This window comes from Nematolebias whitei, chromosome 7 (assembly GCF_014905685.2).
Source record: "Nematolebias whitei isolate Nwh7 chromosome 7, NemWhi1, whole genome shotgun sequence".
NCBI lineage: Eukaryota > Metazoa > Chordata > Actinopteri > Cyprinodontiformes > Rivulidae > Nematolebias > Nematolebias whitei.
Window position 1 is genome coordinate 43,533,730 of NC_056504.1, and position 24,665 is coordinate 43,558,394.

The 24,665-nt window shown below is 39.9% G+C and overlaps 3 protein-coding genes across 3 annotated transcripts in view; 1 reads left to right on the forward strand and 2 right to left on the reverse strand.

Annotated features, from left to right (window-relative positions):
- Positions 1-3,958, reverse strand: part of nab2 (NGFI-A binding protein 2 (EGR1 binding protein 2)) — a 9,671-nt gene extending 5,713 nt beyond the window's left edge. Inside the window, exons 1-5 of the mRNA XM_037678927.1 lie at positions 3,050-3,958; positions 2,805-2,938; positions 1,305-1,356; positions 1,117-1,231; positions 773-958 (exon numbers count right to left, since the gene is read on the reverse strand). Coding sequence (XP_037534855.1) covers positions 773-958; positions 1,117-1,231; positions 1,305-1,356; positions 2,805-2,938; positions 3,050-3,958 — 1,396 coding nt within the window. The remainder of the gene's footprint in view (positions 1-772; positions 959-1,116; positions 1,232-1,304; positions 1,357-2,804; positions 2,939-3,049) is intronic.
- The window catches only part of LOC119411943 (serine/threonine-protein phosphatase 6 regulatory ankyrin repeat subunit C-like), a 1,101,338-nt gene that overhangs the window by 152,172 nt on the left and 924,501 nt on the right, over positions 1-24,665 (reverse strand). The gene's annotated exons all lie outside the window — the stretch shown is intronic.
- Positions 11,912-19,481, forward strand: dnajc14 (DnaJ (Hsp40) homolog, subfamily C, member 14). Its single transcript, XM_037678917.1, has 6 exons — positions 11,912-13,231; positions 13,356-13,462; positions 14,975-15,094; positions 15,235-15,395; positions 16,890-16,992; positions 19,012-19,481. The coding sequence occupies exons 1-6, from the start codon at positions 12,050-12,052 to the stop codon at positions 19,304-19,306; spliced, it is 1,968 nt and encodes a 655-aa protein (XP_037534845.1). The 5' UTR covers positions 11,912-12,049; the 3' UTR covers positions 19,307-19,481.

Below are 24,665 nucleotides of genomic sequence, written 5' to 3' on the forward strand. Positions count from 1 at the left end.
ACAATCTTGCAATATTCTAAACCATGTTTCTAAACTCTAAACGCTCTAAGAGCACAGAATGTCATGATTACCCACTCTCTGCCTCCACTGCTATCAGCCACAAGCGCTCTTGGCCACGCCCACTTCTCCGCTCTGCTCGAGAACAGCTGTTCAGCTGCAGCAGGAAGTTTATCCTGCAGTATGGGCTGCACAAAGATGCAAGAGAAAGCTTTTTTTTTCTGCAGCTCTGGGATGCACAAATGTGCAGCAGGTGCTAAATAATTTAAAATAATTTATTTTAAATAAAAATTCCATGCTGATCGTGCGGCTCATCCATCAATCAGCCAATCGTGTGTCATGTCCAATCTTATTTTGAAAAACCGGGACGCCATGATAAACCAACCGCGAAGTAGCGAGGGGCTACTGTGTATTAAATGGTTATTCTGGTTGAAATCTTGTGATGTTCTTGCAGGAAATACCCCAGGCTGTGTAGGAAGTGCTACAGCCAGCTGCTGGAGTCACTGTTTGCACTTGCAAATAACCATAAAATCTATGTAAATAACTGTATTGTGCAAAATAGACAATGGCTTGTCAATTAAACTCCATTTCCCCAAACTGGATTCCTTCAAAGCGCTATGTAGAACAGGTAAGATATTCATTATTCATAAACTTTCCAAAGAACCCCTCTTCAAAACATATGAACTATATCTTTAGGCATAACTTCCATGTAGGATTTTCTTAGTGAGCTTTAAAAGATCACAACAAACAGGTAAGTCAGTCTTTAAAAAGTCACCTGTTGAGTGAGCTCCTTCTGACCCGAGGGTGAGTTTTCCCGCCCGATCATGTGACACCATCCGAGCCAATCGCAGCCCCTCGTCCATTAGAGTTTGTTGTATGAGATGGCGACTCCAGCTGGCAGGGTTGGAGGTGTCGGAGTGATGACGGGGGGATGGAGACTGGTTGCACTGTGAGCTGGAGTCTACAAAAGAAGCAGATCCGACTTTAGATTACGTTCTTACAAAAAGCAGGTGAGGTCGATGTCAAGTGAAGGAGACGGTGAGCAAGAGCTCAGAGCAAAGAGGCGTTCTGTCACCTTTATGTGACATTTCTCTAAATGATACAGATTTGAAGCTTTACCATGTGACACAGAGTCCAGGCTTTCAGCAGACAAGCTGTCGTCATCTGCTCTCTGAGTCGCGCTCTCCGATCCCTCGACTCTGAGGAGCGATGAAACTCCGTCAGGACCGAACACCTAAAACACAGCGGAGGCTCGCTGAGAGTCAAGTGGAGAGTCGTTAACAGCTGATGTTTCAGTAAAATCTTACCTCGTGTCTCGGTCTCTTCTGGGACAAAACGCTGTTCTCGTCTGCATTTGACCTGCAGAATAAAAAAATACACACATTTAATAAATTTCTTATTTTTACCATTTAAACTGTGTCTCAACATTTGCAGAATGGTCCAATAATTTGCCTTTTGCAAATGGATGAAGGAGTTATGGAAAAAAGTGAGAATATAATAAAAATTTAAAAAAATCAGGATAAAATGTTGAACGTAAACTTTGATGGTTCATTAAATCCATTTAGTGAAGCAGTTTAAAGATTTTTCCTTTAAATTTTTTTTTGTTCTCTTTATGAAGGCCTTGTACTTAAATGTAGAATTGATAAAACAGTCCTAATAGTAGGAATAATAAAATCTTTAAACTATGTCAAGAATTGAACAGTAAAAGATCAAAGAACTGTTCAAACTGAATATACAACTGATGTCAAGTCCAGAACTGAATTAAAAATCTTACTTCTAACCTACAAAACCCTCAAAAACCTAGCTCCATCTTATATTCGAGATCTTATTGTTCCATACTTTCCTAACAGAGCACTTCGCTCTCAGACTGCAGGCTTACTCGTGGTCCCTAGAGTTTCCAAAAGCAGAATGGGAGGAAGATCTTTCAGTTATCAGGCTCCTCTCTTGTGGAACCAGCTTCCAGTTTCTGTCCGTGAGGCTGACACATGGTCCAGTTTTAAAACTGGGCTTAAGACTTTCTTTTATGATAAATCCTATAGTTAGGGTTGTCTTGTCATGCTGCTGTTATTAAGCTTAGACTGCTAGAGGACAAATTGACCTCATTTCTTTAAATGATTTATATTTTTAATTTGATACTATTTATATCTTAACATGTGATTCTTGACCTGCCATTGTGTATCTGTTCCTCTCAAACTCAGCCGGTCGAAGCAAATGGTTGCTTGTCCTGATCCTGGTTCTGCTAAAGGTTTCCTCTTCATGAAGAGTCTTTCCTTTCCACTGTCGCCTTCATGCTTGCTCAAGATGAGAGTTCTGTGATGGAGTTAAACTCAAAGCTCCTCAGATAAATAATGTTAAATTATTATTTTTATATATGAATGTTTCTGTTCAGTGTCCTGAAGCGACTTCTGTTGTGACTTTATAAATAAACTGAATTGAATTAGACGTTAATGAGAAAAAGCTCAAGTTTATTTCATTCTGATAAAAAAAAAATTAAGTGTGGAAAAAAAAAAGATTGATAATGTTTTATAATATTTAACTAAAACTGCAGAAGCTAAAGATGCTAACTTTTCCCCCCAGGTTCACATAAACCATGTAAAGAAGGTAAATTACTGCACTATTTATTTACAAAAGTATTATCATCTACTGTTTTTAATGTGTGTCAGGAAGTGCTCAGAATGAGTTGAGTTTGGTTCTACAGACTGAGTCAAATGTTATTTATTTTTTCCTGGAGGCAGGATTGGATACTCCAGGTTTGAATAGGTCACGTCCTGCTCCCCAGCGTTCTCCTCTGCGGACAGCTCCCTCACCTTGCGTGCTTTAGTGTGGAGGTGTAGGCACATTTTCTGGCCACCTGTCGAGCCAGAGAAAAGAGCTCCACCCGTCTGAGCAGAAGAGCGTTGTCGCGCATGCAGAACTGGGCTGCTGCTTCATTGATGATCAACTGCGTGAGGAGAAACACTGAATGAAGGAGTGACACGTCCAGGCTAGTGTTTACATGAGCACAGGATGAACACATGAAGATTAGGGTGATCTCAGCTGTAGGTTTTGTTACCTCGTGATGTGTGAGCTGCTTCCCTTCTCTCCTCTTGGAGTCAAAGCGTCCGTAAATGAGACTGTACTTGCGGATCTCCTCCTCCTTGTTTGGTTCCTGGGACTCCATTCTGAAGATGTGACCCACAGTTTTTGCCATCTTCTTGTTCATCCTCAACAGAGTCTTCACCTCTGTAGGATCCGACCTGGGCAAGGTCCTGAAGAGCCTCTCCACACTCTCCACCACAGCCTTGGCTGTCTCCCTGTCCAGCTGTCCTCCGGGCCAGGCTGACAGAGCTGCTGGGACGAAGGACGCAGACGGGACGGGAGATGTGGAGGGACCAGGAGGACATGTTGACTGGTTAGGTGGGCTGGATGGCTCCTCTTCGGTTCCAGATGCAGAAGCCAAAGCGTTGTTGCCATCAGGCTCCGGACTGAGCCAGTGGGGGTCCATGGGGGACAGTTTTTCCCTGTAGTGTGCATCTGGTGGCTGTGGCGAGGCCTGGGAGCAGGGGCTTCTTGGACTCCCACTGTACATCGGCGTAAGACATGCACGATCCTCTCTTTCACAGGGAGACCCCGGCTGACCGTTACTCACAGACTTCCTGTTTCCAGCTGCTCCGCTCGTGCCCGTCCCGTCAACTTTGAACAGAGGGATCCCCCCGAGGGGAACGTTGGCGACAGGCTGGCTGAAGAGGGCAGGGTTTGCCGCCCAGTCTCTGAGAGCCTTCTGCAGCCTACGCACGTGCAGCGGCTTGGTGGCCATGCCAACTAGTGCCATGATCTCCAGAAACTCGTCCTCTGCAGCCTCACAGAGCTGCTGCACGTCGTCACCACCCTGCTGGATGAAGGTCTCATAGTAGGCCAGCAGATTGGCTTTCTGCAGCACCCGGTAGAGCTGCAACTCCCCGAGCGTGCGTGGCAGAGACATGGCACCCAGCACTGGAAAGTTTAGGCAGGAGAACGGAAACACATGAACCTGCGGGCGGAAAAGTCCTGGACGTGTTAATTAACCTTTTATCCTGATAAGAGAATAGTCACAAAATAACTTGTTTCCAGCATCTGAGAAGATCCCATCCCATTTGTAATGCAAACACCTAAAGCCCATAATATTCTTGAACGAGTCTTACCTTCAGGTTAGATATGCAGATGTGCTGAAGGGCAGCTGCTGTAATCTTCCCTTCAGACAGGATAAGCAGAAACTCTTGGAGCCAGATGTTGGACTCTGCTCAGCCTCTAGAACAGATCCGTTCCTCTCTCCTCTTGCCTGAGCCTCCTCGGCGCAGACTGCTGTAGTAAACCCCACCTCTGCGCGCGTCGCTCCTCGTGATATCACTGGCAGAAATCCTCCTCCGGCGCACCCCATTGGTCGCTGGCTGCCTTTTTGCTGCCTGTGTGGGCTGAAGAATGACGGGGGCGGACTGCAGCACGCCATCTGACCGAAAAAGAGCCTTCCTCTCCCGGTGGAGAGGCGGCTTTCAACACAGGAGATGTGGGCGGCGGCAGCGGGGGCTTGAAATTAACCCTTTACGTCTTTGAGATTAGTCCTTCACTGGGGGATTCCCAGTTTTAACATCTCAAACTTGGACTCATCACGTGGACTGCATGTACAGAGAGCTTTGTGAAAGTTTATCTTAAAAAGAAAGAGTCTGAAACTTAAACAGCACCTCTTAAACAGTGCAACTGTTTTGTTTTTGCATATTTTACTGCGCAAACTTGCTAAAAAAAGTTAATAAACTCAGCATCAGCGCGTGACTGAAGGATCTTGTTTAAACCTGTTATCATCTTAGTTGTTGGCCTCCCACACATGTTTACACACAAGTAATTTGGTGAAGTCTGAAAAACAAAAACTGTTTAGAAAAAAAATGTAGTTCATGTTTGCAGAAATGATCAAGGAGTTGGTGACTATTGAAGAAAAGTTAAAATGCCATATCAATTTTGAACACCAGTTCCCAATGATAGCTTCTTTATAAGAATTATTTATTATAATAATAATTATTATTAAACCACCAAAACCCATGCTCAATAATCCAGGTATAAAATGTTCAGTCAGGTCATCTACACAGTTTCTTTTTTGTGCTGACATAGAACGATGAAGCTTCTAGGCGAAATGTCTCAGAACAAAAAAGAAACCATCCAGATGACCCACTGAACATGGTTGGATTTTATACCTGGATTATTGAGCATGGACTTTGGTGTTTGGAACCATGTTTCGACCAGGGAGAGGGCGTGCCCCAGAGACCATTTTAGCACCAACATAACTGTTTTTTTTTTTTTTTCCACTTTGGAGTGGGAGAACAAGTTTTGTTTGGTGCTTCCTCAGACTGATGACGAAACGTCTCAGAACAAAAATGTAACCGTCCACCCACTAAACATTAGACGTCTAATGGACGTCCAGATTACGTCTATATTGGGTCCGTTTCTGGACGTTCCCCCTACGTGCAAACAAGGTCCACTTTTGGACGTCTAACCATGACCGCATTTGTACGTCAACATAACGTCAGACTTGGAGGTCATCATTTTTTTAACATGCATTTCCTCTATTCTTTTTTTTTTTTTTTTTTTTTTACAAATTTTAGTAGTTACCTTATTATTTATTTGAAGAATATCGTTATTATTGTTATTATTATTGTTATTATTATTAATTAATTTTCAGTAGGTGGCGGTACTTGTGAAGTTGTTTGCTTTCTGCCATAAAAACACGAAGAAGAATTGTATTGCTTCTTCGGAACCCGAGCGTTATGATTGGATTGGCGGAGTAGCACGTGATCATGTTCCGACCAATCAACGCCACTCTTGCTGAACCGCGCTTCGTTCATAAACCAACAGTATTATTTTCATTTCTGTCGGTGCTCAGCTTGTGGTCATTTTTATCGGAGCTCATCTGTGTTCAGTTCATTTGTCACGGAATTCAACTGCCTGCACTAAACTTGCTGCGATCCATTCAGAAGTTGAAGGTAATAGGTTATGTTTTGTCTGTTTTATCTTTGTTCTCTTACCTGCTGTGGCTTGCTAGATAGTTTAGCTAACGTTTAAGCTAACGTGAGCTAAAACTTCTTTACGTCACTACAGCAGACGATTTAAGGCAAGTAGAACACTACAGGTTAGAAAATAAGTTATTCTAGTCTTTAAATAAGCCGCATATGCTACGAGGTTAGAGGTTTTGTGTTTGTATTTTTATTTTTTTCTTGGACTGATGAAGCTGGATGGAAGGTAAATGTTTCAGCACAAAAAAAAAAACCAACTGTCCAGATGCCCTGAATTCAGACCAAAGCATTTCAATTGAATGATTAAATATGAAAAAAGCATGGTATGTCTCATTTTAAGATATCTTTAATTATATTTTGACATGGCAAAATACTTATTTGGGATATACTCAACTACATTCTGACTAATATAAATATATCTGTGAACATGTCACTCCAGAGGTTTAGTTGTGTTTATAAACCTTTTTTTTTTTTTTTTTCCTATGTGGTGTCTTTTGAATCTGGACTTGGAATAAGGAGTTAAACTACCTCAGTAAGGTATGTTTTGTGGCCCCATTCTCCTCCCCTTTGCATTGGATATGTAAAATAAACAAAAACTAGATTAACTCGTACTCAAATCTGTTTACAGATGGCTTTAAGAATGAGAGCATGGCGAAAACACAAAAGAGACCTCGATCTACTTCTACGTTATTCTGACAGTGAAGATGAGCTACAAGGCATTCAAAATAATTGCAGCAGTGTGCCTGTGACCCCACATAGCTTTAACAGTGACCGTGTTGAGACTTCAGATACCGGTAGTTTAGACTTTGATGCTGGTATGGACTATTGGTCATCCTCCTCCTCGGAGGAGTCAAATGATGATGCTGAGGTGACCAGCAGCTTTGAAGATGACCTGAGACAATGGGCCGTAGAACACGCATTGACACACAGAGCACTTAATGGTTTATTGGCCATATTAAGAAAGCAAGGACACATATTGCCAGTGGATTGCCGTACACTACTTGCTACACCACAATGTAACACCACGGAGCCTAAATGTGGTGGGCAGTACATGTACTATGGCCTAGAGAAGGGGATCTGTCGTTATTTAAGCCAGATAAAGAGCAACGATGTGCAGATTACTGTAAACATTGATGGTGTCCCACTTTTCAAAAGTAGTGGTGTCCAATTCTGGCCAATACTAGTGAGGTGTGGTAATTGGGATCCATTTGTTGTTGCTATGTTCAGTGGACAAAGTAAGCCAAGTCCAAAGATTTTGTGACTGAGTACAAACATCTGAAAGCCAATGGTATCGTTTATAAAGGCCAGACTTGCACTGTAAATATTAATGCTCTGATCTGTGACGCGCCAGCAAGGGCGTATCTGAAATGTATTAAGGGTCATGCTTCCTATGAGAGCTGTGAAAGATGTTTAATAAGAGGCACTCGTGTTGAGGGAACAATGGTTTTCAGTGAGAAGGAATGCGCTTCTAGAACAGATGACAGTTTTTCCAGAGTGGAGTACAGGAACCACCAAACTGATGTCAGCCCCTTCATTGATGCAGGAATTCCTTGTGTTAGCACATTTGTATTGGATTCTATGCATATGGTCTGCTTGGGAGTAGTTAGACGCCTCTTGTTGTACTTGACTCGTGGCCCAAAAATATGTCGCTTATCTGTGAGACAAAAGGATGACAGTTCTAAAAAACTAGTTGCACTCAGAGGGAAGATGCCAAGTGAGTTTTCACAGCAGCCACGGGGCTTGCATGAAATGGATAGGTGGAAAGCCACTGAACTACGGCAGTTTTTGTTGTACACTGGACCTGTGGTTTTAAAACCTGTGTTATCCCCTGTGAGATACAAACATTTCTTGTCCCTGACAGTAGCCATGTCAATAATGCTGGAGTCAGATGAGAGAATTGGAAAGGCCTATCTCCAATATGCTGAAGAACTAATCAAACATTTTGTCGTGCTCTGTCCTGACCTGTATGGTAAAACCTTTCCTGTATACAATGTACATGGACTATCCCATCTCCATGAAGATGTCAGGCACTTCAACTGTTCCCTGAATGATATTTCCTGGTTTCCATTTCAATCCCCGGTTGGACCTGGGGTCTTTCTGTGTGGAGTTTGCATGTTCTCTCCGTGCATGCGTGGGTTTTCTCCGGGTACTCCGGTTTCCTCCCACAGATCAAAAACATGCATGTTAGGCTGCCTTCAGGCCCAGGCCTCCCTTGAAAATGATCTGTGATCTCGATGAGATTTGCCTGGTTAAATAAACGTTAATAAATGATAAATAAATGTGTGTTAGTAAAGCACTCTAAGTGTGAAGTGATTGGCAAAAAAAATTCAAAGCCAACTATGAATATTTGCAGGGATGTTTTTTTTTATTTTTATTAATCCAGTATTAGGGGAGGCCCCAGCAAGACATTGTGCATTTTTCCAGATTGCCTTTGCATATTACTAATTACTCATTTGTTTTTTGTGTTTTTGTCTTTTTTTTTTTTTTGCAAATGCAGATGGAATCATGAATGGGGATGCTGCAGCAACAGAAGGTTTTATAAGGACTCATGCTGCAGAGCATTTAAAACATGCGCCACAAAGAATTGGAGGAAGCGGGCTCACACAGAACATTTAAAATGTGCCACAAAGCAGTGAGATGCAAATACAGGTGCCGGTCATAAAATTATATCATGAAAAAGTTGATTTTATTTCAGTAATTGCATTCAAAAAGTGAAATTTCTATATTCTATTCATTCATTGCACACAGACATATTTCAAACGTTTATTTCTTTTAATGTTGATTATAACTGACAACTAATGAGAACCCCAAATTTAGTATGTCAGAAAATTTGACTATTACTTGAGACCAATTTAAAAAATGAAAAAAGGATTTTTATAGATGTTGGTCAACTGAAAAGTGTGAACATGGTACCATGGTCCTTGCAAAAGGAGCCCCAACCAAGTAATGAATGATATATACATACTCGTACATTTCATTTTTCATACTTTTCTTTTGGGCAACATCTATATATATATATATATAAAAAAAAAATCCTTTATCTATTTATTTATTTAATTTTTTTAATTTAAATTGATCTCAAGTAATATTCTAATTTTCTGAGATACTAAATTTAGGGTATTCAGTAGTTGTCAGTTATAATCATCAACTTTAAAATATTTTAAATATATCAGTCTGTGTGTAATGACTGAGTACAAGTTTCACTTTTTGAATGGAATTACTGAAATAAATCAACTTTATTCAGAATGTTATGACCAGCACACTTTAAAAAAAATTGTGTACGGTAATTGTGGTGAGGGGACTGTAATTTTATATAGCTTTTATTTCTCGTGTTGCTAGTTCAGCTATCCGAAAATGAAAATGAAGGCATATTAATTTTTTAATTTTTTATGTTAAGTACAGACCAAAGCTATGTGAGCTGTGTATTTTTATAGATTTGTTTGTGTACATTGTGTTTTGCCACCAGTTGATAAGCTCCCTGTTAATTCTATGGTTGTTTTTTTTTTTGTTGTTGTTTTTTTTTAAGGTACTGAAGGTGGACTTTTTTTTTTTTTTTTTTTTAGTTTTTGCCACCAGTGTTACGCTACTGTTCTGTTAATCCTTTAAATTGTGTTAAATAAATAAGATAAATGAAAAATTTAAGGAGTGATTTATAAACTCTAATCCAACTGTTTCTAGGACCATGTTTCCTGCTGCACAATGGGTGGTCAAATGAACTATTTCCTTAGCTTCAGTCGCAGTTTTAAAGTACTTTTCATATGCAAGCAGCATTTCTTAAGTGACTAAAATAAGTTAAATATAATAAGAGCCTATTTAAAATAATAAATATAGTTAGTTGACGTGGAAAAGACCGTCTATATGAACATGTCCGCTAGACGTCGAAACTAGACGTCTTTTAGACGTCGGAAAAAGACGTCAATATGAACATGTCCAATAGACGTCGAAACTGGACGTCTTTTAGACGTCGGAAAAAGACGTCTTCTGGCGTCACAGTCTGCACCTCCGAGGGACCCAATTTAGATGCAGAAACGACGTTGTTTAGACGTCTCCTTGCTCAGTGGGCAGTTGACCTGACTGAACATGGCTGGATTATTATTATAGATGGTGGCCACTGATAATTGTGGAATACCATTTCTAATCCAGAATTTCAGAACTCTTTATCAAACTACAGTCATATATAGAATATAGGTTATTTTAAAACATGTCAGTATGGGAATTTAGCTATGCCTTCTGCTTTAGTTTATTTTAAAGAAAACAATACTTTTGGGGAACAGCTCAGTCACTACTCAACATGCCTCCGGAGTTCTTGTCTGCAGACGTGAAGACTTTGCACTATTTTATTGTGTTTCAATGCTATCACAATCCCAGTCCTGGGAGCCACTGTTCTGCGCAGTCTATAGTTTCACCACTAGGGGGCAGAAGCTTCAATCTGTTGATTTAAATTAGAAGAAGAAGAAACTTGTTGAAAGTAGGAAACAGCAGAAGAAGAAGGAGGGGAAAAAAAAAACAACACGGACACTTGGTTGTCTGTTAACAAGGTTTAACATTTATCTTTCAGGTATGTACGACATTTAGTTTACCTGCATGTAAACTATAAATTAATCTGAACACTTGCGCGACTCGTGCTGTGTCGGAAACAAGCCCGCAGGAAGAGGAAACGGAACAACAGCTAGTCCAGTTCACTGAGTTAGCTGCTGTCAAGCTAAGCAGACGTAAACGCTCACTATACAGGCGGAGTTGTCGTTTTATCGAGGTTTACGACTATATTTGGTTAAAATCTTCCCCAGATAGTCAGCTTCGGAAGAGCCACTTTCAGCCATGTTTGTCGTCATGCTTCCTCATGCTAACACCCTGGCTGCTGCTAACACGACCATCGTAAAACAAACAGCTGCTTTTACCTGAGGTTCACGTGAGGCGTTTTACAAAAAGACACCACAGTGCTTTGCTGTTTCAGCTCGCTTTATTTGCACATTATTAAACAACAGAAGCAGTGTGTTGTTGTAGCTTCGTTTTGAGCCTAGTTCATAATAACACAGTATTTGTTCATGACTGTGACCTTTTTTCTTAGACTTACAAAATAACGTTTCCATTCTTGATAAACTATGTTGCATTTGTTTATGAAATATTAATTTACCTTTGCTTATAAAACGACTGCCACACTCATTGTTTGCACATGCAAATATATTGTTAATTGCATAATAGATAATAATATTGTTAGACTAAGTGGCATCATGTTCTGTCAGTTAACTTGCAGATCAAATATTTTCAGCAGTATGAATCCTGGGTAAATGTGTTGTGGTATAAATATTTTGTGGAGTGAAAGTGACATTAAAAGAAAAGGAAAACCAGTTTAATTTACAAGTACAATCAGTTTATACTTCATTATGTTCCATCTCGGAGTGAAAACATTAGATCATAGATGACTACAGTGTTGCAGCAAAGGTGTAAAATAAATAACTAGTTATGAACTATCATACGGGCATAACAGATATGAATAAATAAAAATATAACTTTTTATTTCTAAGCTCTGCTTAAACTGCTTTGTTCTCCTTTTTACACACTGGTGCAAATAATTAATGTTTAGGGAGTGTTTTCGATAAGATACAATAATTAATTTTTTGCTTTTGTTGTGAATAAATTGTCTGAAAAGTCACAGTGTTAAGTAACATTTTATAATATTGCAACCGGAAATGCTAAAACAATTTTTTACAAAAGGATTAGTGAGACTGTGAATTGTCTTTCTTACTTTAGCTTTATGTTTGGATTTGTTTCTTTATATTTTAGAAGCTTAGCAGTTGTGTACTGTTACTCCTAATTTATACTGATTTTGTGCTTTTTAGGTGAACCCCCGTCCACCATGTGATCTGAGTAAAAGCATTTTGCCACTTTAAAGTGACTCGGGGTACCGGAGTCTTTCTGTGATGAACTGCAGTCTCACTTCAGTGGGAAGTTGTTGCTGCTGATTATGGATTTAGAAAATCCTGTTCTGTAAAACTATAGCTTTACAGCTCATCAGTCTGGCATCTGTACAGAACATGGAGAAAGACACAGCTGAAAAAGAGATGGATGATGAGGAAATCTCTAATAGTGATTTGGCCTCAGAAGCCAGAGAGACTGATGAGTACATGCAGGAAGACAAACCATCCCATCCTAACTCTCAGGAAGCCACAAATCTAGTCACTCATCAAGACTCAGAAGCTGATGAAGAAGCAGATTGTTGTGACTCTACAGAGGCTAAAGAAGATACTGAGGAGGGTCTGGATGAGTTTGACCATGACAGAAGTGAAGATGAGAACCCACAGGTTATAAATCAAGAGGAGGATGAAGCTGCAAAAGAGCAGCACATGAATGGAGAATCTGGCTGGAGGAGCATTGGGAGTGGAAAAAGGTGCAAATTAAAAAGCAGTGGATCCCTGTTTGAGCAAAGCGGTCAGAGTGCTTTTTCTTCTTTTCAGAGAGGCAGTGTTATGTCAGGTGGCAGTCGGCACAAGCAGACTCGCAGACGCAACCATCACCACTATCAGCAAAACCGGGGTCGCAGGCAGACGGGCAACCAACTTTTCTTTGCTTTCAAAGAAATGCTCTCAGAATCCTTGAGCTTCTGGTGCATCTCGTGCGTCCACATGTTGATTGAGATTATTGTAACATTAACGCACAATTGTGGAGTTGGAGTGGAGATGGGAGTTGTGAAACTTTACAACTTTGGGCAACAGCTCCTTGTGAAGATCACTGATGTACCTGGAATGAAAGCAGACATCAGCCGGGTGTTGAAATGGATAAAATGCACAGGAACTGACTTTGTGGACAGAACTGTGAGGTTAACAAAATGGGTAAAGTCTGCTGTCTTGACTTGTTTCAAACTTTTCTGCGCCTTAGTTATACTCAGCTTCCAGTGGACAAAGGGGATGTTGGTCCGTATTGGAGGAGAAAGGGGGAAACGTTATTGGGCTGCCTTTCAGGAGTCAAGGTTTTGGAAGAGGCTGCTGTACCTGCTGGACAAAGTCCGAAGGAGGTTCAGGAGAGGGGGTCGTACTCCACCCTATTCGCCCGAATCACCTGGCAGAGCAGGAAGAGGAGAGCCAGTCCAGGAGCTGGAACGACTGTTGGCGCTGGCTGAAGTACCAGAAGGAGAGCTTGACCCTTTTACAGTGTTGGGTGTTGAGGTCCACGCCACAGAGACGGAGCTAAAGAAGGCCTACAGACAGCTGGCTGTTCAGGTGAGGAGAGGGTCAGAGAATCAGAAGGACTGCATACTTTTTCCTTTAGACACCTGAAATAATAACCAACAAAATGCATATTTTTCTTCTTTTACTCAAACTTTCCCTCCCTGTTTTCTTTCAGGTCCATCCAGACAAGAACAAACACCCACGAGCTGGAGAGGCATTCAAAGTTCTGAGGGCGGCCTGGGATATCGTCAGCAACCCTGAGACACGACAAGAGTATGAGCTGTAAGTACAAAGAAAAATCAGTTACGTGACAACAGAAAAACCACAATGGAGCAGGAAAAAACCTAATTATTGTCAAGCACACGTTTACATGTTTGTCTTATTTTAACATGTCCTTTGCTCTAATGGAATGATCTTGATCATTTCTTCTTTGCTCAAGAAGGAAACCTTCAAGATTTAGCTGGTTTAAAAAAGATTTATTGAAAAGTTTAAGTTGTCTTCATGTTCAGATTTCACATTTACTTTTCTTTCAAAGATAAATTTGTTTAAGTGGGATTACAGTAGTCCCTTGTTTATTGCAGGGTATCCGTACCCTGAAGCCCTGCGATAAATAAAAAAACGTAAAGTAGGAATAGTAGTACAATTAGTAAGTAGTAGTTTTGTTTCTAAACGTTCTAAAAGAGCACAGAATGTCATAATTTCAGCTCTCTGCCTCCCGCTGCACTCTTGGCCATGCCCACTTCTCCATGATCTCTGCAGAGATCAGCTGATCAGCTGCAGGAGAAAGTTTCTCCCACAGCTGTGGGCTGCACACAGGTGGTAAATAATTTAAATTTTATTTTAAATTAAAAAAATCCATGCCGATTGTGCGGCTCATCCATCCATCAGCCATTGTGTGTCATGCCCAATGTTACTTTGATAAACCGCGATAGAGCGAGTCTGCGAAAAGTGAACCGTGAAGTGGCGAGGGACTGCTGTATAATGGCGAACCATGAGTAGTCAGTGTCTTACCTGGTTAGAACAATCTCCAGAGTTTGACTAACACTCAGAGCTAAACCTAATGTAGTTGTCATCTAAAACAACTCAAAGATTGAAGATTAAATTTTAGTGCAAGTAAATGCTTTTATAGATATAAAGTTCAGAAGTTGATGATGTGTAAAATTTTAAAATGTGGTATTTGTTATGAAATGTTTCAGGTTTGAGTTATAGGCAGAAATTTGCTTCTATATAGGCACTGCTGTGAATAACAGTTTTAATCTCAAAATTTGATCCTGAATCTAAAATAAAAATTGCTATGATTGCTGCTGCAGGTAAGATACTAACTACTTATAACTAGGGGTGCACCGATTGCAGTTTCCTGGCCGATCACGGATTTCTAAAAAGGCTGACCTGCCGATTCTGATTTTGGCCGATTCTGATTTTGTTTTATAATCGACATTGTCAGTTGTCATAAGGTCACAATGCACCTTCAATTTTCCAATATTATTTTATTGAAAAACATACCCTTGAACAATATCCTGGAAACAATACAAACTTGTTTTAACTGGCCGTGAGTTAGTGCTTTGAAATATAAGTGAAGTTCAGACAGTTGTTGTTAAAACTACAAAGAATCGGTTTCTCGTGCAAGTATTGGCTCGTTTCCCAAAATTAAGGAACTCAGTGCACCCCTACTTATAACCCATCTTAAACAACATTGAACTCGCTCTTTTAAAATGACTAAAAGGCCTAAAAAGACACAGAGTTAAGATGTGATTTGTCTGCTGTTTTCTTGTCATTTGTTTCATTCCCCTTTAGGAAGCGCATGGCAGCAACCGAGCTCTCAAAGTCCATGAACGAGTTTCTCACTAAGCTGCAGGATGACTTGAAGGAAGCCATGAACACTATGATGTGCACAAAGTGTGAAGGCAAGCACAAGTATGTTGCTCCGCACCCAACACCATCCCTTCACTGCATCAGTGTCTTGTCCTCAAACTGTTACTCATACTGTAGCTGAATCACTTTTGTGGATTAGACCTTCACCACAGTGGTATTTTCTTTATGTCCTGTGCGTGCAGGCGGTTTGAGATGGATCGTGAACCTGCCGAAGCCCGCTTCTGTGCAGAATGCAGTAGTTTCCACAGTGCTGAGGAGGGAGACTTGTGGGCTGAGTCGAGCATGTTGGGTTTACGCATCACATACTTTGCTTGTATGGAGGGGAAGGTGTATGATATAACAGGTGAGCAACAGCTTTTCTTTAAATCGTTTCTCTTTTGCTCATTAGTGGCGCACAAAAACACTTGCTGTAGCTTGCAATGACCATTCAGTGTTTGTGCTGTGATGTTTTCACTGTTTAAAGAAAGTTTCTTGACTAATTGTTTGCATACATTTGGTAAGAGAATCACGTGGCTTTAAAAGGACAAAAACGTAGGTGGAAGTTACAAAACAAGACATTTTGACTGTACATGAGAGGAAAGACTGTGTGAGATGTTTTAGTATTTACAGACCTGGTGAAAAGGAAGTGCAGATTCTTTCAGCTTCCAACATTGTATGTATTAGGATGCAGTAAAATCATTTGGGATTAAACATGTTTAAAACTTGTGCAAAAGGGTTTAAAATGAACATTCCCTCATTAATAAATAACTTGAAAAAACACTTCTAGCAGCAGTTGTGTAAAATACTCCTTTTGTTTTGAACAGCGTCTGAAATTTGGATGAATGGATGAGTTTTGACTTACTTTTTTTACAACATTAATTTAGTTTATTAAGGTAGTTTAATAGGGAGTGGTGGCGCAGAGATTGCCGGTTCAACTCCCAGGAACGACGTCAAAAATGTGAGTGGGATCGGTGAAGCTCCCACACCTGCCTCCACCCTCATTTGCCCCACTCTGGGCCCTTGAGCAAGGCCCCTAACCCCCATCATCTGCTCCCCCAGATGTCCTAGATGGCAGCTCCCTGCTCCACACAGTTGTGGTAGCTCCGTGCTCTGTGGTTGCATCAGGAAGGGCATCCGGTGTTTAAACAATCGCCAAGTCTTCGTACGACTTAGTTTGCTGTGGTGACTCCTGAAGAAGAGAGAAGACGAAAGGAAAAAACGTTTTTAATAAAGTTTGCTGATATTCTGCACATCTCTTTTAAAGTCCCACCACAGCATTTCAATCAGCTTGAGGTCTAGACTGACTGGACTTTAGCAACACCTTGATTCTTTTTGTCCAGTCATTTAATTGCAGTTTTGCTGCAGTGTTTAGGGTCGTTGTCATTTTGTATGACTCACTTCAGGCCAAGTCTCAGTTGTCAGACACGCTTGACTCTAAAGATATTTGGTTTGCCCAGGTGTTTTTTAATTGTTTTTTCCTTTTACACTGTTCTTTTCACTTGAAATCAGATGTTTGTGCTGATACCTTGAGTTTGCCTGACACCAATCCCATTGTTGTGGATTCAGCTGAAACATGTTTTTGGTCTTGTTTATCCCAAGGAAATTATTTCAGAAGATCTGTGTTTTGTTTAAACGCTGTTTCTTATAACTTTGTAATTTACTCTTATAAATGGCAGCTCCAGTTGTTTTTCTAAGATCATTGCTGATGTCTTCCTTAACATTTTGTTGACATGCTCTAGAGTGCTTTAAAATAGCAAACTTTAGGCGACGCCTTATTATAGCCATCCTTACTGAAAATCTGCGTTTTGCTTGTAATTTATGATCACCATTAAATGACTTACATGTTTTCATGTTTCAGAGTGGGCAGGTTGTCAAAGAATAAGTATTTCCCCCGACACACACCGTGTACCATATCACATCTCCTTTGGTTCAAAGAACAGCAGCAACCCCACCCGACACAGGTACGTACCTAAGAGGGACTCTTCACCTGCAATATGGACATAAATTGGTTGATCATAGAGCCTGACCGATATGGACATTTTGGCTATCATCGATACTAATATTAGAGGGAAAGACTAATGCCGATAAACGATATAATGGCTGAAAAGTTTTGAGTTTTGTCCACTGCCGAGAATCTTAAGTAAACAGCGAGTGGAGCGGGGCTTGTTTATTTAGTGCAGCTGTTAGCAACCATGAAGCTAAGTAAATCAGATCCATGCTATACGTAGTCCCACACTAGGTTTGCAAGTGGTGGTTCATAAAAACAATCTTCCTAACATGCGTTCACATTTTCTATCCTCCACTATTCATCATGAAGTTATCAAGTGTGTTACAAAAGTATCAATTAAATAAAGAAACGCCATTCATTGTTTAAACAGTCGCGTATGGTGAAGGCCCAGTTTTTATTGACAGCAGCAGCGTTTATTTTTCTTGGCAGAAAAGTCAAGATTTCCGACAAACAATGCATTTTATTTTACCTCTACGTTTAGATTTGTTGTTCTGGATAAAGTATTAAAAGGCTATGCTGGGTAATCCAAACTTAAGCTTGCTAACTTGAGAGGCATGTAGCTAATGACAAGCAGGTTGGAGGATTAAAGGTAATTTATTATTGTTGATTTGTTTTACAGATCAGTTCAAATGAACTTTCAATGCTCTGTTAGCCAAATGTGCCCCACAGTATTGCTCCCTGCTTCAGCTGTGCTGTAAGTGAAAGTTAAACAGTCATGACTTGAAAGTAGTCTTCACGCGCCCTCTGCTGGATACTTTGTACAATTATGGCTGATTCCCAGCATTTTAGGGATGAAAATTCGAAGTGCTTATATCGGCGCATAATGGAACAATTATCACAGACACCAATAGGTCCCCAGATGTCCTTATCAGCCTAAATTTTCAGCCCTACTGATATATCGGTAGGACTCTAGTATCTTCCTTCAACAGGGTGCTGTCATGACTGGATTGGATCAGATGGTGTCCCCAGGAGTGTCCAGCCTAAAAATCCAATAAGGGAGTCCTAAGTTTAAAACCCCAAATGTTTAGACCAGGCGTCTGCAACCTTCAGCGCTGGAGCCACATGCGGCTCTTTGGTGTCTCTGCAGCGGCTCTTTCAAGCTTTATCCAAAATTGGCATCAAACTGAACAAACAACAAAAACTTTATTTATAAAGCACTTTAACACCAGCCACAGCTGAAACAAAGTTCAGTTAAAATCAAGATAAAAGAAAGCTAAAAAAAACTCTGTTTTAAACACAATAAAATGAAGAGTTAAACATTGAGACCACTGAGAGAAGACCCCAAACTCACCAGAGGATTATGAGTCCTCTTTGACGTGGAACATCTTGAGATCCCCCCGGAGGAGATGTGTCCCTTGGGAGCGGGATGTCTGGGTTTCTCTTCTGGACCTGTAGCCTCCACGACCCAACCGGACAAACTGAAGAAAATGAATGGATTGACTTTTAAAGTGACTCTTTAATCTGGGTCACATTACTGTTCAGGATCAGCCGACTGCAGCGGTGTTTGGAGCCCTTCAGGCTTTCTATTAACAGCAAACTCATTGACATCTTGAACTTGTGCAGTAGTGTGTACTAGAAGGCAAATTAACTTTGTCATGTTCTTTTCCCCCTAAGATCAAGTGATTCTATAATTTTTTTTTTTTTACTTAGTCTAAACTAAAATAAGTCTTTTTTAAATAACTTTATGTTTGCTTCATTTGTCATATTTGAATTTTTTTCTAAAACATAACAATTAAAACATAGAAGAGCTGAGGGAACCTCCTCTAAGAGTGGATTAGATATGAAGTACGTTTTACCAGAACTTGTGCTGGATCTGTGTTCAAACACATTTTCTTCTCAACCCAGTAACACCTCGTTTATTACATTTCATGATACACCCACATTGCTCTCTGTTAAAACCTGAACAAAAATATAGTTTCACACTATGCTTGGTACCAAGAAACAACCCTGGACCTTTTGTGTTTCTTTTCAGAACCACCTCAGAGCACAGCAGTGGACCTTCAAACCCGGCCGACCTGCAGGATTTCTTCAACAGAATGTTTAAGGGTGGACCAGCGACTGACATGACAGCCAATGGAAGCTTCTTTCCCTCAGGCCCGCCTCCTCATCACCCACCTAGTGCCGGGGCAAACCCCTTCTCCCCTCCCCCAGGTCAGACAGGTTTCTACACGCCGGGCGCACACCGACCAGATTCTACCGAGTCTTGGGCCGAAAGCGGCAAACCTCCCAGAAGGAGAAAGAAGGTCCGAAAACCCTTTCAGAGGTGAAGTTCGTTTACTTTGTGTCAAAATAGCAACGCAGGGACACAACAAATACAGGGCCATGTTTGTCTCTCGCCTGCCTGTCGGCGTGCCAAGATCTGAGAGGATTCATGGGTACGAGTCCGATCAGCCAGAACCGAGAGAGACTGAAGACGAACCATTTGAGTGAAGCAGAGTATTGAAAGCTGAAGGAGATGCAGTGATGGTGCTTTAACTTTTATTTCACCTGATTATGTTGTCGGCCTTACAGATGACTGTAGCCTTTAAAGCTGAAGTTCTAACGATGCTGTAATGAAACATTTTTCTTTTGATAACTTCCTGCCAAATCCGCCATCGCATGATTGATTCACTTTTACTTTTAACGCTTCCGTTTTCTCACTCACTAACGTTTTGTGCAAGTTTTGGCTCCAGGCAGGAATACGGTCGATGAGAAGAAACGAGGATGAGAATCAGGGCAGCTTCACTGGGTCAGTGTTTCTGTTTGAAGGAATGTGTGAACCAGCCAAATCGAACAAATCTGAACCACACTAACAGAGACACAACAGATATGTAGAAATACACAACGTCTCACTGCTGCTGTCGATAAATTCCTGTAGAGAGCACCTTTCGTCTTATTTGTTAGTGAAATGGCCTAAAAGCTCCATGTTTTTATGTGACTGGTGGTTTTATTTTTTTCTGGTTACAACAAAGTCGGCACTAAATTTATTTTTTCTTGAGCAGTAAAGCTCATCCAATTTAAAGAAAAAATCTTTAAAGATAAAAATGGTCTTGTACACTTTTTTTCTCCTGTTCAACAGCTACGTTTAGCACTGGTATTTTATGTCAGAGGACCGTTTTGCTTTGAGGTTATATTTTTATTTACCATATTTTTCGAATTATAAGGCGCATGAAGCAAAACTAAAACATTTTAACAGACACTTGAGCTCCACGTGCCACATTAAATCGGTTCGAGCTCGGTAAGCACAACCAGAATTAATACATATGACGCACCGGATTATAAATCTCACTGTTGATCTTTGAGATTAAAGGATTTTAAATGCGCCTTATAGTCTGAAAAATACGGTACTTTTGAGACAATTTGAAGGATTAAAAAAAAAAAATCCATATCTGGGAAACACTTTTGCCACTATCATTAGATATTAAGCTGTGAATTTAAATTGAATTTACATTCAAGTAATTTAAATTGTGTATGAAAAAAGAGAAGTGTGACAAACTTTAAACAAAAATGTAAATATCTTTACAACTTATTGTTATAAAAGTGATAAATGATAGTTTTACATCAGAAGTGATCTTGAAATTTTTTGCACTAATTTGCTCTCATCTTATTAAACAAAACGGTTACATTTTACCGGTTGTTGTTGCTGCGTAACTTATTTGCAATTATTCAAACAGCGACCAAAACAATATAAATCCTGCAGTTCTAATTCTCTGTCTGCGTGTTCTCCAGCGTCCAGCTTGTTCCGGACGTCCTCGTTATCCTTTTATATTTCCCGATGTCTCGTTTTGTGCCACACACTCATTTTAACTTGTTAATGTGGTTCAGATTTTATTTATCACGGCTTTACAGAAAATTGGTAAAAATTCTGTTGTTTTTTTTAAATACTTTTTCCAGTGTTACAGATGAAAACAACATGAAGAAATTTGTTTTGCTGCCTAAAAGTTACACTTTGATTTTGAACAGCAGCTTAAAGAAAACGGCTGTTGTTTACGTTTGGCTTGAACTTTGGTAACGTGGAAGTTGTGTGTGTGTGTGTGTGAGGCATTTGATAAAGGGTATTTTTCATATATTAGCATTTGCTCAGAAGGTTTTTTTGTGCGTCGTCTCCTTTTTTGTCTTAATTTGCACACCCACCACTGTTATAAACACAAGAGGGATTTTGGTCATCAGTGGTTTAGCCAAACTGGGCTCCTCCAGCTGCTGCTGAGTAGGAGGTGTAGCTCACTAAGCTAACGGCTCACTTGCAAATCAAGATATTTTGTTGGTTAATTCCAAAAAATATATATTCAGCCATTACACTCGGAGCAAAACACGGTAACTTCAGTGATATTTTAAGGCGCAAAGTGTGAGATGAAGAGCAAAGGGTTTTGTTGCTCAGTTTGGAAAGCTTTGCTTCTTTTGTTGCATTTGGTCAGTTTCCCAGACATGAAGTGAATTAGTAAAATCTTGAGCTTTATATGAAGTCCCCTCAAACGGATGAATCTGTTCTGAATTGTTTCTGAACCCAGGTGCTCGTTACAAGAACGAATCTGTAAAATCAACCTGGAATAATCCTCTAAACGTGCATAGATGAGCTCGGTTCGTTTTAGTTCCATATCAAAATGTCTTGAATATATTTTTTTAGGAAACTGAACAGCCACATTACAGTTTTTCACATTTTTGTGACGAGAATGAGAAGCGCTGTGCTTAAAGGTAGCAGTTCAGCCTTCAGTATGTGAACGACGCCACACCGTCAGAAGTCTTTGTTTTTAAACTCAATGTGCTGATCTTGCAAAAAATAAATAAAATAAAGTAAAAATCAGACAATCATCGGGGTTTTTGCAGAGAATTGAGTTCCCGACTGATGAAACAACAATGTTGGATTTTTTTTTCTTTGCTTTCCTCGTTTTCAGAAATAAAGATGATTCCCTATATCTAGTTTCTTTTTCTGCTTGTTCATACTTAATTTGTCAGAGTTCATACTGTGGCATATGACGGCAGCCATTTTACCTTAAATTTGAACACCGAGCGTAGAAGATTCTGCTGGATAAAGATTAAATACCAGTGTCAAAATGGCTGTGAAGGCCCCTTTTTGCATGACTGGGTCGACCTCTGGTCTCTACAGCCAATAACATCCGATTATTATGTGCCAGTTATAATTATTTAGACAGCGGCGGGTAAAAAATCAGTGTTACCTTCACAGAGAACCATAGCTTTCCATGTACAGGTTGAAGAACATTAATTTGGCTGTGATTATCCAGGGTTTTAGGTACCGTATTTTTCGGACTAAGCACACCGGATTATAAAGTGCATTAAGCGAAACGAAACAGATTAGTCAAACTTTATTCAGCTCATTCACAATACCCACATAAAATCAGTTTGAGGTCAGTAGCACAACCAGAATTAATACATAAGGCACCTGATGTGCAGCTGGAAGGATTTTTACTGAAACTTTTTTTTAAGTTTTGGACATTTGTTATGATGCATAACCATAACAAGGTGGTTTTTTTTTGTTTTTTTTTTACAACCGGGAGCAGCTGATCAACACCTCAAAAGCTCATCTCAACTACAGCCCCAATTCTCAAATGAGTTGAAAAGGAGGTGCCGTAGATGCATTCCCGTCTCCTTGCCGGCTGTGCTCGAGTGCCTGACCGCTGACATCCTAGAGCTGGCAGGAAACGAGGCTCGTGACAGTAGGACGGGATCGTCCCCCGGCACCTGCAGCAACAAGGAGCTCGGCAGGCTGCTGGGAGGAGTGGCCTCCGCTCAGGTTCTTGATGGCTCTGGGAGGAGTTCTGCCCAGCATTCGGGTGGTCCTGCTTCCCGGAGGAACCAAGAGGCCAGCCTAGTCTGGGTGGACGGAATGGACAGCATCTGTGACCAGTTTCTTCAGATCCGCTGTGGGACGGACCTTCCAGCTTACAGCCATCAGCATCATCTCTTAATGAAACGAGGATAACGGCTACAACATTTAATTTCCCTTTGGGATTAATAAAGTATTTTTGAATTGAATTCATTATAAAGCTCACTGACGATTTTTGAGAAAATTAAAGGATTTTAAGTGTGCCTTATAGTCCGAAAAACTCTTATTTTTAGAAGGTCAGTTAAGAAGTTAAAACATTTTATGTACGTACAGAGTAAACACTAACATACTGACATAAGTTTAAACTAAATTTAATCTTGCAGAACCATTTCATCTGGCCTAACACTGAATTTTACTCTAAACAGTAAAAGAAGTCTGTTTTACTTTTTGTTTCCACTCTGACCTTTTACTCTTATGGTGATGAAAAATGAGGCAGGAAACTTGTTAACATGCTCCTTACAAGGAGTTGTTTCAGCGAGCTGGAGTCTCTGGGCTTCATGTGCCTGATTAGTTATTAAATACCAAAAACTTAATTAAAACCAACCCAAAGCCTTTTTTTTTTATTTTTAAATAAAGCAGCAGCTGTGGGTCAGCCTGCAGCAATCTTGTTTGGTTAAAAACATTTCCTTGAAAAGTGTTTCGCAGAAGTCCAGCAGCCTGAGATGATTTCATAACATCTTTATGAAACACAACACCACCAGTGTTTATTAAAAAATAACTCCCTTGGATGTTTTATGGTTTTATTGTCATGAATCAGTCATGGTCAATTGTACCATTTTACAAAAACCGTCTAACAAAATGAAATCATTTTATATGCAACAACAAAAAGCATGTAATGAAATTTAAGTGGCTGCATCAATTTTCACCTAATTTTAAGTGACTAGTAAAGAAAAAATATTGAAAAGGCAAGTCATGATGAATACTAGAGGACATCCATGGCCCTAAACATCCCCAGGAGTTTGTTCTGTTAAGGATTGTGGGAAATGTGTAAATCTACCAAGAGCAGGCCGTTTTCTCAAAGTGAAGCAGAGTGCAGAAAAGAGACCACCAAGACACCGGTGAGTACAGGAGTTACAAGTTTCAGATGGGGAGACTGAGCATACAGCAACTGTTACCAGAGTTCTTCACCAGTCGAAGCTTGACGACACTGTTGAAGAAAACTAAACTCTGCTAGAGTTTGCTAAGTGAACAGAATATTTTTATTTACCTTAAAAGAGTTTTCTTAAAATGTTCTTTTCCACTCTGCAAGCTCAGACTGACTTTACTTTTTAATAATATTTTAATTGATTTGAATTAGGACAGTTTTAAATAGGGTTAATATTTCTGCATTTATTTTACATTACACATTTAATTAGATTTTTTTTTTTAAATCACACATTTAATTGGCGTGACTAGAAATCTGAATTCACCTCAACAATGAAGAAAGTTGTTTGTAAAGACCCATTTATATGAACCATGACTTACATTAGCAATAAAATGGTAAAACATCTAAAAAAGGGGTGCATATGTTTTGTAGGTTCTGCATATACAGTACAGTATAACCAACTAAAAAAAACACCAACATATTAAAGACCTTTTCATTTAACTCATAACTTGATAAGAAATAGCAGGAAAATAAAGAATGTGTATAAAGTAGATGTATAATGTCTAAACAAGTTAAAAACAAACCAACTGGACTTTTTTTTTTTTTGTATTTATGTCCTGGATGACCGAGAATCATCAGCGTAGATGTATAATGAGCTGTTTTTTATATTTTGGGTTTGCTGCGACATTAAACAGTTTGCTGATTTTATTTCTCAATAGCT